This window comes from Myotis davidii, unplaced genomic scaffold (genome assembly GCF_000327345.1).
Source record: "Myotis davidii unplaced genomic scaffold, ASM32734v1 scaffold275, whole genome shotgun sequence".
NCBI lineage: Eukaryota > Metazoa > Chordata > Mammalia > Chiroptera > Vespertilionidae > Myotis > Myotis davidii.
This window is the reverse complement of record NW_006286592.1, coordinates 138,114-160,416: the sequence shown is the minus strand read 5'-3', so window position 1 is coordinate 160,416 and position 22,303 is coordinate 138,114. Positions and strand designations below refer to the sequence as shown.

Genomic DNA, 22,303 nt, shown 5'->3' with positions numbered 1-22,303 from the left:
AAAGGATTTGCTAAGTTAACGATGCATTCATTTATCATTCATTCAATAGATGGTTAGGCACTTACAGGATGGCAGCCACTGTTCAGCGTGTGTAAGCAGTGCACAGCCCACAGAGACTACTTAGGGACTACTAACTTCCCTGAGGAAGATGACAGGGTGATGAGCAAGGTAGAGAGAGGGAAGAAGGGCGGGGGGGGGTCCCTAGTAAAGTTACTAAAGAAAAACTCTGAGTCATCACTTTCGAACTGAGAATGAAGTGTTGCTCTAAAGGCACCTATGCCGGGGGCTGGGAGAAGAGCATTTTAGGGAGAAGGGGCAGCAAGTGAAAGGCTGAACAAAATGGTCAGAAAGGAGGCCGTGGCTACAGAAAGGTGAAGAAAGCAGTACAGGTAGGACGTCAGTTCACAACGTTGCAAAGCAACAGACTGAGGCTGAAGCCCTCCTGATTATCCCTGCATGTGGAGGTGACCCACTTCTATAGCCTCCTTGTCGCAGGACTCACAACCTCCCTCACTTGTTTCTCCTTTGGGAAGAAGGAGTGGCATCTAACTCATGACTTTGGGAGGAGGAAATGAGCATATGTGGCTCCTCCTTCCCTCTCCTCTCCTTTCGTTGGGCTCCATCTGCTCAGAGGACGCACATACTCTGATCTTTTCTCACTCATCCCCAATCAAGTGTGTAGGTATACGACATGGACTATGGCCAGGTGGTTAAGCCTGTCTAATTCTGGGGTTGAGAACCAGCTGATATTTTGATCTCCCTCTGCTCTGACTCAATTGTTTCTGAATCAGGATGGGGGGAATAGGTGAGTGGAAAAGTTAGACTTCCTCAATATCCATGACAATGTATGAGCATGTTGTTCACACACCCTTACTTCTAAGTATCTTTTCTTTATTAAAATAATAATTTTATGGCTTTACCTTGAGTACTCATGCATCCTATAACTTATTCAGCGGAGATGAAATACAGAATGGAAGACAAGGAGGGACTTAGCACATGCTGAGCTAGCCTCTACATGTAGGATAAGTAAGCCCTAGGGAGTAAGTTGTCTCATGAATGCTACATGTTAGAGCTATGCTAACAATGAATATATACAGTCTCAGAAAGGTTAACTAAATAAAGACACCAGGAGTCCATTATAGATATGTTAGATTCTATAGGTCAAGCTCCTTCCACCACACATGAAAAAATTAGTGAGAAGCTTAAAACAGAATATAAGTGCTTTATTGAATACAATCAAAGCTCAGTTCAAAAAGCGCTGTGGTAATTCAGCAATGGGAGAGAATATTGCTGGCTCAAGTAAGAAATGAACAGAACTGCCCTAACCCGTTTGGCTCAGTGGATAGAGCGTCGGCCTGCGTACTGAAAGGTCCCAGGTTCGATTCCAGTCAAGGGCATGTACCTGGGTTGCGGGCACATCCCCAGTAGGAGGAGTGCAAGAGGCAACTGATCAATGTTTCTCTCTCATCGATGTTTCTAACTCTCTATCTCTCTCCCTTCCTCTCTGTAAAATATCAGTAAAATATTTTTTTTAAAAAGGAAATGAACAGGACTACCCACAGACCTTGTCATTGCATTCATGTAATCTATACTCCTACTTTGGTTATCATTCACAAGGCCTCTAAATTAAAAAACAAACAAACACATGTATTTTAAGAATCAGGAAAATTAAATAATAGTATAATGGGGAAAATCTCAAATGGCAGAGAATCTATCATTCCTAGCATATTGATTTTGGGATATTTTATTCCCTATCACTGTAAACATCTCATTTAGTACATATTCTATCTGAATCATCTCCATGTAGCAACTCAATTTTGAAGGAACTTCAAGAGATTAGCAGAAGGTCCAGTGATACCTTTTAGGGAAGACTTAAAAGTTGCTTGTTAAACTTGAGGAATCTACTTAATTTTGAGCTTGAATTTACTTCCTTCTTGATTTGTTACATAAACATTTGATATTTTATACAAACTAAAGTTCCAAATTGACATATTAAGATCCCAACATTTAACTCTACCTCTCACTCTAGGCATTCTATTCTTTGTTATAGTAATGCAAATTAAATAGTTTAAAAATCTACCATCATACTAGCTAATCCAGTCAGTCAAAAACCTCCTGAAATCACATCTAATTGAGAATCATATTAAAATGCAACTAAAGTCAAGGAAGTGAAACATAATGTATTCTTTTTAATTGTAGAAAATTATTTAATAAATTAACACCCTGTTAAATCTAATTTATTTTAGTTCTTCATAGGAAGTACATTGAAAGTCTAAAAATAAACTTCTAATTAGAATGGGTACCTTGGCTTCTGAAAGGCAATTCATTTAACTCTATAATCAAATAAGGATTATATTGTGTTATACTGTATTGTCTGCAGAGAATTCTCCAGATATGAGAAAGAAACCAGCCAGAAGTAAAAACATTCGAAAAGAAAGAGCCTTCACATCCAAAGAAACAATTTTTTTTTTTTTTTGCCACTAAGGCTAACAATAAATCATTATAAATACCCATGTGAGCCTTAGGATTTATTTATGGTAATGTAGCTTGACTGCTGAATAAAGAAGATTAATGGTGCTTTAGAGAAACTATTAGATGCAAACTAAGAAGACATAACCGTGGATTTCAGGTGTAAAGGACAGAACTTCATGCATTAAATCAGCATTTGTTTATTCTGTTTGCTTTTTTGTTTATTTGATTTTGTTTGAGATGTTAGTTTATTTTATCAGACAATCGGGACAACACTGTTTATGATGGAGAATCCTTAGGCATGATAGCCTAGGCACTGTAATAAGAATGCAAGTACACACAGACTGCATGTTTTGTTTGTTTAAAGTAAAATACCTGGCCCAGATCATGCTCAAGGAGAGAGTTCTTTCTCTCTCCTCCAAGTTTCTGTTCTACAAGAAAATGTTATCCTACTGCATTTATATTCCCTGGAGCTTCATTTTCCTTCTCTGTATTTCTACCTTATTTACAGTGGCTCTCTTCTCAATCTGAAGCTCAGAGTGGCTTTTGCGTTAAAAATAAGGAGGTAGGCTTTGTCCCTCCTCTGCTTAGAGGTCAGCACTGGTGGACACATAAGGGAGGAAATTAGTCATATCCTGCATTCTCACCCAAAGCGCTGAGCTGGGATGTTATGGAGAGATCAGTCTCTGTGATGAGCAACCACTCGCCCTAACTGAGCAGAGCGCTCCCATACTCAGTTCCTGCTGCCTTTCTACACACTGTCCCCTTCCCTTCTAGACGGGTCCTGGTGACAGTGAGCTGATCTGCAGGCAGCTGGGTGATTGAGGGACTGGAACAAACTGGGCCATCAGACGCTTTTGCTTGTAAGTTGAATAAAGAGACCCAAGGGAAGTTTGTGTCAGTGCTCTGTGCTTGATTTAGTATTGCAGAGCAGGGTCTGGGCCAGCGATTCTGAGCTCTGTGTCCGCTAGTTATGAGCACAGAGACTCAGAGCAAGCCTGTTAGAAGGGAGAGGGTCGCAGGTGTGCACAGAGGAGCAGAGGGGGCCGGAGGAGGGATCAGCCAGCTCTGAGAGTTGAAAAGAGGAGCCTCAGTCCCTTTTGCATTTCTAGTCCCCATATCACCTTCGTGATAATCTTTTCTTCTTTTTGGACATCTAGAAGAATTGCTGTTATAACTTCCCAACAAGCCCCTTTCTGCTGTTATAACTTCCCAACAAGCCCCTTTCTGCTGTTATAACTTCCCAACAAGCCCCTTCCTGCCTAATGGAGCTAGAGGGATTGGATCCTTGAAAAATGAAATAGATTCAATCAGAAAAATATCGCAGATACAAGTTACATATTTCTCAAACAACCCAGTGGCCCAAGGTTAAATTAAGTGTTTCTATAGTTCAATAATTCTCAAGCTTTATTTAATATGTCTTAGAATCACTAAGATAGTTTGTTTTAATGTCTATTTTGAGGTCCCAGTACAACTTCTAAATCAGAATCTCTTAGGGTTTTAGCAAACATTCTCAGTAATTATGAGTTGTAAGTGCTTGGGCCGCACTTCAGAAACTTGATCAAATTATCCTAAGTTTTATACTTGGGTCAATCTAGGCCACAAAAGCCTGCACATGACCATAATTTTGCATTTTAACATTATACCCTGTGTTTCATCCAGGTAACTAGAACAAACCTGATTCTTAGTGCACATATGCTATCTCCGGCATCATCATGTGTGTTCTTGTAGTAAGCTACACAAATCACTTAAGAAAGAAATTTAGTTGGAAAGGCAGATCACCTTTTTTTTAGAAGTTTGTTAGGTTTGCTTAAGGATGCAGGTTTTGTTCATCAGTTTATGTCCAGAGACAGAGAAGCATCGATCAGACCGTCAAACCTCAGAGGGAAGGTAGGGGAGGATGGGGGTAAGGAGGAGAGATCACCAAAAGACTTGTATGCATGCACATAGGCCTAACCACTGGACAGAGACACCAGGGGGGCGAGGGCACGAGTGAGGGGTGGAGGGGCAATGGGGGATAAGAACACATATGTAATACCTTAATCAATAAAGAAATAATTTTTTAAAAAAAGATATTCTAGATGGAGGGTCATTCTGATTTTCCTTACTACCTTCCCCCATAGCACCATGGATTTCTGCAAAGCACATACCACACTTTGTAACTGCATATTCATTTGGGTAATGTGTTCAATCGCTCTATCTTCCTCCACTAGACTGTGATCTCCATAATGCCTGGATGTGTTTTTCAGTCACCACTCTATGCATATATAGTACCTAACCTAGCGCAGTGCCTGGAACACAGGGATTGTTCAGCAAATGTTAACTCCTACATGAGTGGTCAAGAGACTAGGATTCCACATGGTTTGCCATTTATCAGTTTTGCAATCTTGGGCCCTATTTCTAAGTCTCTGTATCCTCATATGTAACATGGGGTTGTGATCACTCTTTTCATATAGGGTTGAGAAAAGAATTCAATAGAATAATGAATGTCAATGCTACAGGTTTTACTAATTTGGTAGAAAGAGGCAGTGAGATGAAGCCAAGACAAAGATATTACGTTACTATAACTTATTACAGATAAGATTTGAACTTGTCCAGCTTTGTTTCGTGTAGTACTGTACAGGCTCACTAGGCAAGGCAATGTAGCACGTTTAATTTAAACCGGGTATCTTTGCTTCTATTGGGTCAGGTGAGCAAGGTGCTTTCCTGAAGATCCTCCTTTACAGAGCAGGACTCATGGAACAGCTGTTCCTTTGTCATCACACTGTCCTGACAGTCAATGAGATAGCGCACATGAAAGCAATGTGTGGCAGGACTGTAACATGCAGAGCCACTTCACAAATCTTCTTTATAAAATTAATTTACTTATTTTTAAATTATTGTTCACATACAATATTTTATGCATTCCGGATGTACAACACAGTGATTCCACATTCATATACCTTACAAAATGAACACTGCAATAATCCTAGTAGCCATCTGCCCCCATACAAAGTTATTACAATATATTGACTATATTCCCTTGCTGTACCAGGCTTCAGGTTCTCCAATTGGTAATAAACAAACCGATGAGCTGTGCTTAGGAATATGAGAAATAATTTGCTGTGGGATGAATACAGGCAGGCCCTAGAGTCACAGAAATCTGGATCCCAACCGTGGCTTCGCCTCTGACAGGTTTGGTGATCTTGTAAACAAAATTTCATCTTTTTGAGCTGGGTGTTCCTCACCTGTTAGTCATATACAATTAGACCTACCTCCTGGCGCCATTGCAGGAGGTAAAATAAAATCCCAGCTGGTGATACTGTGAACTCCAGGTCTCTACAAATGTACATCAACCTCTGGCCCAGAATGAAGAGGATGCAGTGGAGAGGAGGACGTGTGTGGACTGAGAATGCTTCCCTATCAGCTACTATTTGCACTAACATATGCTGTGAAGAAGTGTAGGGACGCCAACTAAGAGTTCCAGCTCTGAGCAGCGGTTCTTATCAGTGGTCTCCCTGAATGTGGCCATGGGACTTTAAAAATAATGTTCCATTTATTTTTATTTTATTGCCAAATCAAAACCACTTCCCACTGGGTTTTAGTAGAGACAGGCAGAAGAAGAAATACCCACATTGGAGGAAAATTTTAAAAGAAATTAAGAGAATTATATCTATCTCTTTTTTCCCTATGAATTAAGAAAAGTGTCCTCTATGAATTTTATTAGCAGAACTCCTCAGTTTAGTAGGAGTATGATTGAGAAATGTAACCTTTTCAAGTCCAAGCGTTTGTAATTCTTCCTATTAAGTTTTTGGGAATATTTACTAGTAAGAGTCCTAGGGCTTTGTGATCTGTGATCTATGGCTTTTCAATTATAGACTAAAGGAGGTCTGTCACCCCCAGTGGAGCTTGTAAAGTCAAAGGCACCTATACTTTGTATAATGAGATTTGCACTTGGGGCGTATATGTGAGATGCACCTCTTATATCATTTTTCAAAGAATACTGAGAATAGTAACACCCAAAATGTACAGAGTTGAAAACTGAGACTTAGGTTAAGTCACTTTCTGAAGGAATATTATTAGATTATTACATTCTCTCCAACATTATTTTGAGGACATGTTTCGAGCCCCAATTCTTGATCTCTCACACAGTGTAGACTCCTCATTATTTGGGAGTAAATTAATACTTTATCCTCCACTTCCCAAGCGGACAAAAGTACAGATGAGTCTGTGGGGAGAAAGATGGGATCATGTGTGCTTGAAAGGAGTAGGTAAAGAGAAAGGGTGGCGACAGTTTGCCTTTGAGTAGAAGAAATTTTCAAGTCCAGATGAGGAGATTTTCAACTTATTTGAAATTCTGAATGACCCATACAGGGGTGGGAAAAAGTAGGTTTACAATTGTTCATATGGAAAAATATGTAATACAAAAATAAATAATAATACAAGAATAAACTTTGTTTCACATACCCACAACTGTAAATCTACTTTTGCCTATCCCTCTACTACTCCCAAGGTGTGAACTAACAGGAGGGTAAATAGAATTGAAGTGGAAAGCCAGAAGAAATCTGAAAATTGAATCTTTGCCCCTTCAAGTCCCTTGGCTGCCAGGCTGTGAAAAGAATTATCTAGGCTTGAAAAAAGTGGAGGCAAAAAGAGACCACAGAGGTTTAGAACTATTTTTATTTCAATGCCAACATTTAAATAATTAAGTGACTTTCTGGAAATTGGAGTAAAATTTAATATTGCTCGAAAAGCAATCATTTCACATGACCTATGATGTCTCCATCCTTAGCCAGTGCTAGGAGAAGACCACCTCCCCCACCCCCGCCCTGGGTGACAGAGAGATTTTTCTTGAATGTAGAATAGGTGCAATAGCAGTAGCTGAAATAATCTGTGGCCATGAGGATGTACCGGCTCAGCAAAACTAATACACCTCCTGAGGGTCAGCAGGCCTTGACTGCTCCCCCATCAATATCTGGCTGCCAGTGGGCACCCTTTTTAATTCAGTTATTTCCCTTCTTATAACCATTTAGGAAAGGAATTATACTTATCTTCCATGGGGAAGAAACTAAAAGAAATAGCGGAACCCAATACAATTCCAACATCACAGATTATTTTATCTTTGTCAATGTTTCCAAAATTTATCTTTAAGAGTTGGTACGTTTTTCGGGTTCATTACTATTAAAATTCAAAAAGCCAGTTTCGTAGATGCTGCCTTCCCAGTGGTTCCATATATAGATTATTCTTCTGTTCCACTCTGTCTGGAAATGGCATCCCCCTGACTTCTCTGGACCAGCCCTGTTCATTCAGTCCACTCACGTCAGAACTTCATTCAGAAAAGTATGTTTTGGAGAATCTCTAGAAGAGATTGTTGTTTCCCCCCTTTGAAAGATTAGCTAAATATTTGACTGTACTTTCAAAGCTCTTTTATATTCAATATGTTTCTTTCTGATTCTATCCATAAGCAAAGCTCACTGGATGCTACTTCATTGCTGCTTTGACAAAGAGTCATTACGAAGAGGAAATGGCGGTTCTAAAGCTTGGCGCAGGTGCCCCGCCACTGCTACCTGAAACACTGATGATGACGATCCTCACCAGCGGCCACCGCCCTTTGGCCAGTCACTGCGAGGTTGGTCACATCTCATGTCACTCCCAGGAAGATGTGTGAGTCAAAGTACATTTGGTTGATCCCAGATTCATTGAGCTGGGATTCTGCACAGAAAGGTGTTAATGCTCTCAGCCTCTGTGGTAGATTCTCTTTACAGAATGACGCACTTTCCTCCTTCCACCAGGAGGTGAGTGCGGCAACAGTGCGGGTCATACCCTGCTTCAGAGGGTCTGACCATCAAGCGAAGGCCAGGGGTGTGTGGCTGAGCCCCAATTTACTCTGGGCACTCCATCCCTCCTTTTCGTGGATGTGCCTTTTCTTACTGTGACAATGGTGAGATGTACAGGACCAAGGCCAAGGAGTGAGACTAAGGAAGAGCAACTACATTATTAACTCCTGGTCTTAGGCTTAAATGGAGCTTTGAGGGTAGGACCCTTTATATCTCCATGTACTAGCTCATCAGGGAACCATAATAAATACTAGAGGCCTGGTGTATGAAAATTCATGTACTAAAGGGGGGGGGGAGTCCCTTAGCCTGACCTGCCCCCTCTCACAGTCCAGGAGGCGGGAGGTGGCCTGGCGATCAGGGGAAGGTGATGCCCCATTACATCTCTGCTGCTGCCACTGCCGGCAGCAAAAGCCTCGGCCAGCCCTGGTTACCTGCGGCTCAGGCCAGCCCTGGGCAGCTGGGGGGCTGCGGGGATGAGGGACTTCGGGAGGCACGCCTGCGACCCCAGTGGGGCTGAGGAGACTGGACACTGCCATCTTGTGGCTGTGGGTGCCGCTATTGTTGAGGGTGGGGCAGTCAATTAGCATATGCCCTCCTTATTGGCTGTGGGTGCTGCCATCTTTGCCACAGTGTGAGGGTCAATTAGCGTATTCCTTCTTTAGTAGATAGGATGGGGGGCCAAGTCCTGTTCTAAGAAAGAGGATCATGTTACCGAAGTGCTCCTGTGTGTTTAGTAGAATTTGGTATTAAGGATTCTGGGCCATAGCCCTATAAGTACACCCAGGAGGACAAAGCATAACCATTAAAATAAAGAAATACAAATGCACATGGGAACAACAAATAAATTGTGATGGTGGTGATGCATTATGTGAATCACATATGAATGGTTCAAAACGCCATGCAGGGTTAGCAGAAGATGAGTACTCCCACCGTGCACCCCAGTGAAATTACGGCTCATCACAACCAAATATGTTTGCCCCGCCTAGTTCTGATGGCTCTGAAATGCCAGACCTTATTTGCAAATGTTACAAACCTCGTTCCCAGGAAGGGTACTCCCATTCGGCATTCTCTCGCTGTTGAGCGGTGGGGAACACAAGCAAGTGGTTAGGAAATAAAGCAGAAAGAAACAGCATCCGCCTACCTGGCTGGCACAGCCTTGGGCAGGGCGTCCACTCGCTGAACGCGGTCACGGTGCAGTCTTTTTGGCATGGGAGGAGACAAGGGCGCACTGTTTCAGGGCGAGTGGAATCTGGACACCTGTCAATGTGAAGAGACCATATCAATGCCTGCTGGGGAACGTCAGTGCTTTAACACAAAACTGCAGGATTTCGCCCTGTTGTTGTTTTAGAGACCAGGAGAGAGAGCCCCGGGGCGGGAAACTACTGCCCAAGGGCGCTTCAGGCAGAGGCAGAGCAGAAAGAGGCCTCAGCTCTCTAGTCCCAGACACTGCACTACTTTCCCCCAGACCAGGAAAAACACAAGCCCTGAAACTAACCAAAGACAGACACCAAGGAGGGGTCTCCCTAGCAGCATCAATTCAAACAAAAAATTTATATATATATATATTTAGAATGAGCACATATTTTTGAAGTGTTTTATTCAGGGTAATATATCAAATCAGTGATATCAAAGGGAAGAGGAAAGTCCAAGGCAATAAATGGAAAAATTGAGAAAGAAAAATCGTTGAATTCCACTGAACTATACATATCCGATTATTAACACAATTTACAATAGTCAGGTGTCTCTTTAGAACCTGTAGATTGATGAAGTGGAGTAAGCAAGATATGACAGACTGCAAGTAACGTATGCACTGACTAGCATTAGCAAGGGAAGCACTTCCATGATTTTGTTGATTATTCATTTAATGTTCATCTTGGGAGGAAAAGTAATATAAATAGTCCATGGATTCATTTCGCTGGGAAGTACTAAAGTCTCAGAATATGGCAAACACGTATTTTTTTCCTGTTTTTTTTTTTATGATAACACAGGGCTAAAAACCACATTTATTATCTTCTAAAACAGTGATATGCCATGAGGAAAAAATAGAAAAATACCTCATAACATGTTTGCACTTTAAATTCTGTTCCTCATAAGTTTCTAATACAAAAACAGTGATGCAGTACGCATAAAGCCTGATGGTGTGAGCTTTGATATTAGATCCCCAGTGCTGCATTGTGTTTTGCCTACATTCTTTCATTTCTCCCTAATGACAAAGTAAAAGTCACTATAATCTTCATTTTCAGATGATAAAACTGAGGTGCCAAAGCCACCTGGGGACAGAGTACTTGAGAAAAATTATAAAGCACCAGGTCTAGCAAGTTCAAACAGACAATCAAAAGTCCTTCCAGTACAAGAGAACAGAAGATGTAGAAGATAAAATTCACAAAAATAATAATGGATTAAAAAAACAAAGAGCTAGCCCTGGCCAGTGTTTCTCAGTGGTTAGAGGATCGGCCCATGCACTGGATGGTAGTGGGTTCGATTCCCAGGCAACGGCAGGTACCTGGGCTGCAGGTTTGATTCCTGGCCTGCCTGCTCAACACATGGCAACCAATTGATGTGTCTTTCCCATCTCTCTCTCTCTCTCTTTCTCTCCCCCTTCCACTCTCTCTAAAAAAAAAAAAAAATCAATGGAAAATATATCCTCAGGTGAGGATTAACAAAAACAACAACAAAAAGAGCTGATGAGAGTGTGAAGATTCAGATAAAAGCTCACCAACTGAATTACAAAATTACAAATATGCAAACACAGAGATTGTCCAAATTTCAAACACTAAGAAAAAGTAAGAGAAGCGATGATATCACCAGGGGGTGTGCCCAGAACATAGTGGGTGTCGCAGCAGGCAGCAGAGCACGGAACATGGTGGGCATCGGCCCCGGTGGGATGGTGGAGCAGTTGAGCAGGGGCGCCAGACCAAGGCAGGGTGCTGTTCGCTGTTACCAGGGCGAGCCTCTGGTGGTTACTAAAAATTCTTTGCTCCTGTGCGCCGAGGTCCTGACTGGTCCTCACACCTGCTGCCGGCCCCGCTGGCACCCACTGCTGGCGCCAGCCCCAATTGCTTCTTGGTGCGGTGGCAGCAGGATTGGGGCTGCCAGCAAACAGGGGACTGGGGGCTGCAGCAGGAGGGGCTGGGAGGGAGGGGGCACAGAGGATGGGCCGAGACCCGCCCCTGTGCCCCCCACAGTCTTATGGCCCACAGTTCCTTTCAAGGTGCACGGATTTGTGCACTGGACCCCTAGTCTGATTAATATTAGAGCTCATGAATTTACAGTTATAAAAATGAAAACATCTTCTTAGTTTTAAATCTTTAGAAAAAATACATAGACAAAACATGGGAGATGGAATCTGGCTGTGGAACAGAAAGTACATGATATTCTTGCCCTCATAAGACACAGTGGGCAAAGGATTGGAGATGGAAGGAAAAGAGGAGAAAGTGGAGGCTTGGATAGCTTCATCTAACAAAGCAGAGGGTCAGAGCGCCAATCAACACATAAACGAATAAGAAATAAAGTCAACAATGTGGGGAATCGGTAGAGGAATTACTGTGAATGGGCTGCATTCATTGTTTTCATGATAAGAATCAATGAATGGACATTTTAAATTAAGAAATTAAGAGATATATAAAGGATATCTAAAAAACATGTCATGCAGCATTAGAAACTAAACCTCAGAAAGGAAGAACAAATAAAATATTTACATGGGCTGGCCCATATTAACATACAGACACAGTGGATAGATAAAAAACTAATAAAGCCATAGCCAGTGGCAGGGCAGGAGGCAAGGAAGGGGAGCAGGGGTATCTGAAGGCTTCCTGTTATTATTTTACTAGAAGCCCGGTGCACAAAAATGTGTGTACTGGCAGGAGAGGGGTCCCTCAGCCCAACCTGTGCCCTCTCACAGTCTGGGATCCCTCAGGAGATAACCACCTCCTGGCTTAGGCCCGCTCCCCTGGTGGCAGATGGCATGCCCAATCCCACGATGCCTGCCCCATCACCCTGGTTGCAGATGGCAGGCTTGGATCCCTCTCTGGGGCGGGCAGCGGCACGGGATCACGCTGCTGCCAACCCAGGGCAGGGCAGCGCAGTGGGATCTGCCTGCAGTATGCAAATTTAATGGCCATCTTTGTTGGGTTAATTTGCATACTCTTCTGATTGGCTGGTGAGCATAACAAAGGTATGGCCAATTAGCATATTTGTCTTTTATTAGTGTAGCTATCTCCTTGTATATTGTTAAGATTTGTGAACCATGCAAAGGCTTGCCCTGTCAAAATAAGGGAGGTGGAGGGAAGACATCTAAAACAACTATTAAGGAGTGGTTGTATCTGGGATGTGGGGTGCTAAGCAGAGCAGATCATTGGGGACTGGTTGCTTTCCATCATCAGCAAATTAAATGTATTATTTCAGTTCTACTATGGAGCATATCATTACTTTGATGAAAATGGAAAATATATTCATAGAAAACAAATTATTCAATTCATTATAGTGGCATTTTTATTAATTATGCTTAACACACAAAAGCCTGTCTACCAAATAGTTTAATTCAATGAATCTAATAACAAAAAGAAAAAAAAAAAGAGTATCCTTAGAGTGTCTTTATGAGCATATAGTGTTACTTAAACAAGCTACTCTGGTAGGGAAAATTTATGTCATACTTTAGTAGAGATAGCAAAAAAACCTAAAATCATTCCCAAGTCCTTTAGTCACACTCTGAAATACACTGAAATTAAACTGAATTGCTGTGAATTCTAGCCTCTCCTGGTATTTGGCTGGAAATGATAGTACAACCTGTGTAAAGCCAACTCCCTGTGTGCATAGTGGGGCAGGAGGGCCCACACCATCCTACTGCACACTCACCTACACACTCCACAGAGCTTAGAAATGTGTGGTGCCAGCTGCAGACTTGCTGGAGAGGGTGGCATGCTCTGCAGAGACGTGGCTCACTTCAGTTATGAGTGAGAGTTCATCTTTCTAGGGTACTGATATTGACTACTTTATTTAAGCTGTTTTCCCATCACTCACAATAATCACTCACTGAGCCTAATGTCAGCTCTCCACAATATGGCCCCCTTTCTCTCTGTGCTCCTCCACTAGGTCCATAGGAGAGAAATGCTATCTCCTCAGTGGCAAAGGTCAAGATGCTCAGGTTGTATTGCTTTTATAGAGTCTATGAACTAAGGGCTTTGTTGGAATGTCTACTGCTTCAAGGATCATCACATTTTCAATTTCCATGAATTTCCTCTTAGTCTTTAAAAATATTCTCTTTGACCATTAGCAACTTATGTGCCCCGCCCCCACTGCTTCTAAAAGCTACAGGCTTTTATTTTCTGTAATCTTGTATTGTCACTGACTGAAAAAAGACTTTTGACATATTTTGTGCTGCTGTTCTATTGTGTGTGTGCAAATGCACACATGCGCATACAAAATACATACACTAACTTTGAATGCTTTGATTGTAGAACTCCATCTTATGTCATAACTTAAAAATACCAGATCTTAGTGCATTGCAAATATTAGTAACAGTAAGTCAGTGATTGAATGGTATCATATGCTTTTGGAGCCTGAAGACAAATAAATCCCTGGGAATATTAGACAAATCTATCCAGCTTTCTCCAAAACAAAATTGAAGTGCAAGGAAACATGGATTCACTTTTTAGCAAACCAACCATGGCCCTTGCTTTTTGTCATATTTGGTTGTGCTCTTGATAAAAGGATGAAGGCATCCCAACTGAACACATGTATTTTCCTGGACTTGCATTGAAGTATTCTATGATTGTTTCTTGGTCTCCCTGTAGGCCAAATTTCCTTATAAGCATTGTGAGGAAATGTATTAAATGGAGCTACCAAGACTTGTCACTTTTCAGTTTGCCTCCATAATCAAGATGCAGACACACAGTGCTCCATCTTCTAGAGCAGGCCTCCTACCCCCGGGCTGATGTTCCAGCTCACTCAGCTAAGGGGGCAAACCTGACCACTGTTTGAACATTAAATGTTTCACTGGAATTTTATATTCCTATAGCTCACCAAATGCCAGGTGTTTTTACATTAAAGGCAGAGAGTGACTTATCAGGACCTTTGGAAAGCTTTGAGTTTTGTGTTTTTAATCTTTATTATTATTTTTCTACATTGCAGCTGGAAAAAAAACAACATTGAATCATGAAGCAAACCAAACAAAACCCCCAAAATATACCAACACGCTCTCACTTCTGTTTCCATTGTGCCCTAGCTAGTTCTCATTTTCTGATATGATCAGTTCTATTACTCATACAATGGTGACATTCTCACCTACACAATTGCATGGAAACCAAAACACCAACCCAGGGAAGCGAGAACTTGCAAGGAATTCTGTGCATCCCAGTACAGTGAGTTTAGAGGTAAAATACGTTATGTTAGCTGATCCATTCCATGGAGGCATGCTTCTTTCATTCTAAGCCAAGGCCACTGTTTTTTTAGGAGATTTTCCTCTCCTTTCCTTTTTCTCTTGCCCCACCCCCACTTCAAGGATTTCACAAATGGCAGGGGGCCTTTCTCCACTGCAATGGCTTTCAATTGAAAAAGAACAAACATATTTATTTTTTAAAAGGGCAGAGAAAAAGATATTTTTCTACTGTTGATAACCTCACTATCTCATGATGTGTTTCACTGGACAATAGCTATTATTTTTATAGCTCAATTAATCTCATTAATCTCAAGAATTTTAATTGACTTTACTACAGTCAATCAGGCTTCTTATGTTTAAGCAGGATTGTTTGGCGATGTACAGTAAGAATTACAATTAGGTTAAGTCTCCAGCCTCATTAACAGTGCAAAAAGTAATTAGTAATATCTCTATGTGTGTGTGTGTGTGTGTGTGTGTGAGGGAAAACATCTGTGCAATTCATTTTTCTTATTGGTAAAGTGAACAAAACTAGAGATTATTCACTGTAATAATAATAGTTTAGTTTCACTTACATAAATTTTTAAAGAAAATCATATTCATTTGTGAATTATGCTTTAAACAATGAACTTATGTTCTTGTGATTTGGGGGCATAAAAATAACATTGAGTTAAAAATTGAGTAAGTTGATGTGCTAGACTTTCATTAAAAAAAACCGTCTCATTCAAAGTAATTATGAGGATAGAAAAGGAATTGGAGTGCTAGTTGAACATATCATCTGACTTTTCGTGCCCAAATAGCCTTCACAATGTAATGATAACTTATTTGCTAGGTGTCAGTCTCAATTCCAATTCTCCTTTGCTAAGAAAGAAACAAGGTGCATTCCCATCAAGAGAATTATTATCTGTTGTGATTAAGAACTAAGCAAAGTTTTGTCAAAGGTAGGAGATCAGAATTCAAGTATGCAAAAGGTTCTTACCACTATAAAGAATATTGTTATATATCACATAAGTCTTATTCCTATATCCAGGATCGATTTACTTTTATTTGTATAACAAAGCTAACATTTCATGCATCCTTTTTTTAGCAGTTGAATATTTACATCATAAAAATAACATTATTAAGGCTGCAATCCTTTCCAAGATAGAAGGAGTTCTCTTCACACCTTTTTAACCATTTAGGATTTTACCATAACCTCAGTAAATAGATAGTCACCTCAAGTAGGTGATATGTAAACATTATTTCCATGTTTAGCTATAACTCCCATGGATACCAGGCAAGTTTCAACACACAACTGACATAATTCGATGTTCCAATAAACATCACAAGCAATGTAGCATTGGATGCTAAACAGAAATAACATTTATGAGTTAATAAGAGCAGAAGGCCATATGTATGATCTCTTCATTACTCTTCATGGCAGTCCTCTTTGCCAAAATTTATTATGGTAGATAAAATATATTTTTGAGGCAAATAATAAGCATCATCTACTCTCATTTTTCTCTAATTTATATCCAAGCCTTGGTAAGCACATAGGTCAAGTTAATTCATAAATTTTAAAATGCTTATGGAACACTCATACATGCCCAACACTGTTCTAAAGTCTGGGCTCCTTACAGTGGAGAACATCCAACCCCAGCACTTTAGAAAACACAACTGGGGGGGGGGGGGCAGGGTGATGAGGTCTTCCTGACTGTGGTCCACTGTAAGGCACAGTTACCTTCACTTACACAGCCAGCTGCCCATCGGAGGCTCCACCATCAGCAGCATCTGGCAAGTTTGCGCGATTTCTGCCATCAGCAGTTCATTTCCCTTAACTGAACTTCTATGACTTTCCTTACACACAGTGAATGTGGTTTCCATGGCAGTGTGGATAAGGCCCAGAGCCTGTCATTCTGGTGTCCCAAGATGAGATTAATCAGGTGTCTGAGTTGCCCATGGCAGCAACACAAATTGGATTGAATTAGGCAGAAGAGCAAATGCATTTGCCTTGGTTGCCAGGACAGGCAGCGGTATACTTAAGGGGGATGGGACCAGGGCTTAATGCTGCTAGGATTTGTTCTGCTTCGATTTCTGCTTCTTTTTGAGCATCAGCTTCATTCTCCCCTCTTACTTTTTCCATCAGGCCTAACCAGGGCAATGGAAACCCTTAATTCATATAGTTAGAGCATCAGGAATAGAAAGGATTTCATTTTCCCATTTTGAAAATTCCTTGGGAACATCTCTAACTTGCCTAGTTGGCACCAGTCCACCCTGGTGGCCCACCACTCCTGTGTCTGGGTGGGGCCTTCACCACAAAGCAGGGACGAATTCAAACATAGCCACTTGGAAACCTCTATGGATAGGCCAGTTAGCTAGTCTCTGCATACTGCACAGGTCCTTCACATTTTCTTCTCCACGAGATTACCCACATGAACTTGAGGAAGAGGTATGTCTCTTTATTTGGTCTAGAGATGAAACTTCCCCAGCTGTGCTTGCCACTCAATTACACTTTTTCTTCCATCACTCATTATTCCTGACCTTTTTTTATATCTATATCCTATTCTCCATGTCCAAAATCTCCTACTGATTTTTACTTATTTATTTATTTATTTATTTATTTATAGCTTCATGTGCCAGATACAGTGTCCGTGAGATTGTAAACCTGCACAGGGGAATGAATTAAGATATTCAAAATGGCTGCATAGATTTATTTCTCACAGCAGAAAAGATCAGTGGGACCTAAATAAGAATAAAATACAACCCTATAATTTCAAAGTTCAAATCTGCCTTCATGTAGACCCAGTCTTCGTGTGATTAAGAGTCAAAACTATTGAGATCAGCTCTAGAAAATTGGATTACTCAAACAGATTCCCTATTTGTGGGTCTTATTTACTATTATCCATTCACTAAACACATATTATAACTTAGTAAAGTGTCTACCTTTGTTAAGGCATATTTTTTTTTAATTTTTAAGAGTCAAACAAGACAAAACAAAAATGTATTACTCTAGCACAGACTGAGACATATTCAGTGCTTAAAAATGCTTTTAACTAAAAATACTCCAATAGGCAAAAATCCTATGCACTTTCACTAAATTATTGATAATACCTTTTGGTCATCACTTGTCCCACGTGACTCTTGACACAAAAGACCTTCCGTGTCTGAATGCCCACACCACAGGCAGCTTCTCCATTCCATCCAATGGTTGCATTAAGAGCAGTACCCAGTGTGTCTTCAGTACAGAGGCCCCAAGGCGATGTGTCCCAGTAGAGTTGCATACAAGAATGGTCATTGCATGAGCGATATTCTTGGAGGGCCTGACTAGGGGGGCATGGTTTTCCACCTGCAAAAATCAAAGTATGAAAGAATGTATAGCCATTGTTGTTGTTCTTGTTGTTTTAATATATTTTTATTGATTTCAGAGAGGAAGGAAGAGGGAGAGAGAGATCAAATCATCAATGATGAGAGAGAATCATTGATTGGCTGCCTCCTGCATGCCCCCTAGTGGGATTCAAGATTGCAATCCAGCATGTGCCCTCACCAGGAATCGAACCATGATTTCCTGGATTGTAGGTTGATATTCAACCACAGAACCACACCAGTCAGGCTCATTGCTGTTTTTATTAACATGCTCCTGTTGTTGTTATTGCTATTCTTTTTTATTGTTTTTGCTATTTTTATGGTCTAGAAAAACAGCCTTTTTGACACAACTACCCAAAGGCTGGAGCAACTGCACTCCTTTTTCCACTTTAAGGACATGCTCTTTTGTCCTGAATAATAATCTGAGAATGTTATCCATTTTCTAAATAACAGGGCGCAGTACGTGTCAATTATATTTTTAAAAATAACTGATTCTACTGCCCACCTCTGAGTCATGCATGGTCAAGATAAACTCTAAAGAAATCTGCTTTTATTTTAATATTACTATGCTTAATAAATTAGTTAGAAAAATACCCCATGACCTTGAATTGATCCTGGGTCCTATACACACACACACACACACACACACACACACACACAGGCACACACATTGCCTATAAGTGGCCTCTCTTTACTAAGAAAGCATTATTTTATCAAGTACCATTTTAAAACACCCATCCTCCATCAAGCAGTGCATCTTATTACGATTTGAGAAGTCTCTCTTAAAGTTTGGCAAGAGGAAGCCATCCTTGACCTCTGAAATCATATTTGACAACATGTTATCCACAGGCTGGGAGACCAGATAGATATGGATCTTCACACTCTTGGTGAGTCAGACAATCCAATTTCAGTACTGTCTTTCATATTTTTATATCCATGTGAAAACTGGTATTTACCTAAAGCATTGATTTCCCCCCCCCCGATCTTTCACACTATTTTATTCAGTGGGCCAAATGCTCAAGAAAATTTGTGGCTTTGACTTTGTTATTCTTGTTAAAGTTTTTCCCCATTAAATACTACAGACTTCCCCCCCCCCCGCCCCCTCTCCATCCAACATTCTAAAAGACAGAAGAGGAAGCGACTGCACTTTAAGAATGTGAAAATCTTCATTCATCTTGACACTGGCCCCCTGTCTCAGAATCACAGAACAGTATCTTGTTGAAAGAGGAGCTCCCTGCATCCGGAGGCCACACTGCCTTGCTGTTCCAACTGAGCTGTGGGCAGACAAAGCCGAGGGAGGGCCTGAGAGAATGACACCCATCGTCTGGTTTCAGACACTGCTATCAATAATAGCAACAGCTGCTCCTCTAGTTTTTTCTGATGCCTTCCATTTACATTCCCATCACACATTTTAGCTTCTTCAAAGCCATTTGCACAGCCACCATCCTTTCTCCTCTCACCACATGCCAGCAGGAGAGAACAGAAAATCAGGGCATAGGGATCAGGTAGCTTGCCGAAGTGACCGGCAGTTTCCAGGTAAGGAGCCGTGTCTCTCGACTCCTAATTTGGCACCCTTCTTACCAGACATATTCCAATTATGTCCCCAACTACATGAGCTGGATGTGTATCAACCAGACGTTGTTTTCTTCCCTAAAAGAGTATAATGAAAAATAACATAAGATGGACTAAAACAAATTCATGCAAGTAAATGGAACTCAGCACAGACACCCTTGAGGATTAAAGAGAACAGGCACACAACGACAGGAAAGTGTTCATTTGGATTCATGGAATACGTATAGAAGGTCACCTAAATGTGTCTACTTCCGTGATATGATCTTCACAGTTACCTATTGGAAAACAATAACTGGGCAATGGACTTCCTTGAAGCCTTTAGTATGACTCACCTTCTCCAGCCAATGCCAGGATAGTCCTTGACCTGGTCTGTTTCCCATCCGAGTTTTTATTTGAACAAGACTGGGAGCAGGATGACCACTCTGTCCATTCGCCCACCACGCAATCCATCCTGCAGGGAATTTCACAAGCTGTCCGTTCAGGAGGAACAGATGCTGGGCAGAGACTCCCTGACACATCTTCTCCTGTAATCAACCAGACCGAGACACATGCTGGTTAATGCTCAATCCAGGCCAGTCCAAGGAACACCGAGGCTCACTGCTTCCTCTATTACTTCCATTTAGCTTAGAAGACTTCACCTTGTGTCTAAACCAATAAAGTACAGAAAATGATGGTTTCTCCAGCCATTCATAATGCCTGTGTCAAGGAAAACTGCCAGGAGATCATTTGGCATGAAGAAAGGCAGATACCGCAGCAAAACTAGCACTTGTTATTCCTCACAGGGACACAGTGGGCTTCTTCCAGCAATAGTTCAGCCATGGCTGGCTGGAGACAGACATGATTGATGCATTATTGACAACCATAGCTAACAAGTATATGCTTTACTGCAAAATGGGGGTCACAGTAGCCTGTTGTACTGAAAGCATGTTTTATGTTGAGCATCCTATCCTACCCTATAAAAAAGAATTTTACCAATCTAATTTTCTGGTGTGTGCTCTGCCCCAAATATGTAACCTTAAGCAAGATGATCACACCATTACTCTTTTATTTTATTTGTGCATACTGGAAAGTAATCCAAAACCACAATGGAAATGGATCCGTGGCTGAATTACATAATGTGTTGAGACAAAAGTTGAAAGGTAGTTCAAACTTCTTCCAAATGCATTTACTATTCCCCCTTTGAATGCACTTATAAATGACTTAAATGTATATATATTTATAACATATATTTACTATAAATATATGTTTACAATTGACAGATATTAAGACTTAGATGATCATTTCTTTTTTAATATATACATTTTTATCTTATTTGTTGTGTGTGTTTTTTATTGATTTCAGAGAGGAAAAATGAAGAAGAGAGAGAGAAAAACATCAGTGATGAGAGAGAATAATTGATCAGCTACCTCCTGCATGCCCCACACTGGGGATCAAGCCCGCAACCTGGGCATGTGCCCTTGACCAGAATCGAACCTGGGACCCTTCATTCCACAGGCCGATGCTCTATCCACTGAGCCAAACTGGCTAGGGCCTCAGGTGATCACTTCTAAGTTATTTTCCATATCTCAGATTATTAAAATGTTTTTTTAAAAAGATCTCTTTTAGGTTATTTCTTCTCTATTTATAGAACTAAGTACTCTTCACAATTAATAATTCAACTCCTCCTATTCTCCCATTCACAGTCACCCCATGAAAACAGCAGACGGGAACAACAGTGATACCTTTTATAGTTTGACGTAACAACATGAAATGTGGAATGGCCACGTGAGGGGAGAGCTTGTTTTTTGTGTATGACTTTGTGCCTGTGAAATGCTCTTGTCATATTCTGACACAAAACTACTGCAAAGGGGATTAATATTTATAAAGTGTCACCTCTGTGCCAGGCACTGTCCTGGTAGGAAACTCTCAGAGCAGGTGTGACCCCTGCTTTATAGACAAGGAGTCAGTGGCTCTGGAAAGAAACCTTGGACAGGATCACACAATTTAAAATGTTCTGGCCCCAAATTTCTGCTTTTCCCATGAACTATGCTGTGTTTAATTACCTTGAGATTCAATATTCCTTTTCTGAGGAAGTAAATAAAACCACGTGACAGTAAGCAAGCTGCCTAAAGAAGAGTGTGCACTGCTAATATCTGCATTCACAATTGTAAGTGAGGCCAGGCTCATTGCCCTTGAGGTACAAAGAAAACTTCTCAAACATAATATGAGAAGTAATAGAGATCCTAGCACATAATCAAGCTGAAAGACCAATTCCAAACATTCTCGTTAGTCTCGATATATTTTCAGGTTAAGCCTACATTATATGATACACACACCCACACACACACACACAAACACACACACACACACACACACAAAAACACACACTAATAGAGTTAATGGGTAGTGGCTTTCCAAGTACAGAAGGAGGTAGGCCAAACAAAACACCCAAATTACATCTCTAATCAAAATGCAATTTCCACATTTATAAGTATTAGTAGCATCATTTATATACAAAACACTTTAAAGCAGTGTCTTGCAAAGAACGTCTACACTAATAAAAGAGAAACATGGTAATTGGCTTACGACCGATACCCTTCCCATTGGCTAATCAGGGAGATATGCAAATTAACTGTCAGCCAAGATGGCGGCTGGCAGCCAGGCAGCTTGAAACTAACATGAAGCTTGCTTGCTTCAGTGACTGAGGACTCCAACGTTCTCCACATGTCGCTGCCGGCCTCTGAGCCTGCAG

At 41.0% G+C, this 22,303-nt stretch overlaps 1 protein-coding gene across 1 annotated transcript in view; it reads right to left on the bottom strand.

Moving 5' to 3' along the window:
* LOC107182191 (thrombospondin type-1 domain-containing protein 7B-like) overlaps nucleotides 1-22,303 on the bottom strand; it is a gene marked incomplete at its 5' end in the record, with an annotated part of 306,117 nt that overhangs the window by 154,617 nt on the left and 129,197 nt on the right. The window contains 3 exons of the mRNA XM_015560290.1: nucleotides 9,427-9,542; nucleotides 17,749-17,983; nucleotides 19,905-20,096. Coding sequence (XP_015415776.1) covers nucleotides 9,427-9,542; nucleotides 17,749-17,983; nucleotides 19,905-20,096 — 543 coding nt within the window. The remainder of the gene's footprint in view (nucleotides 1-9,426; nucleotides 9,543-17,748; nucleotides 17,984-19,904; nucleotides 20,097-22,303) is intronic.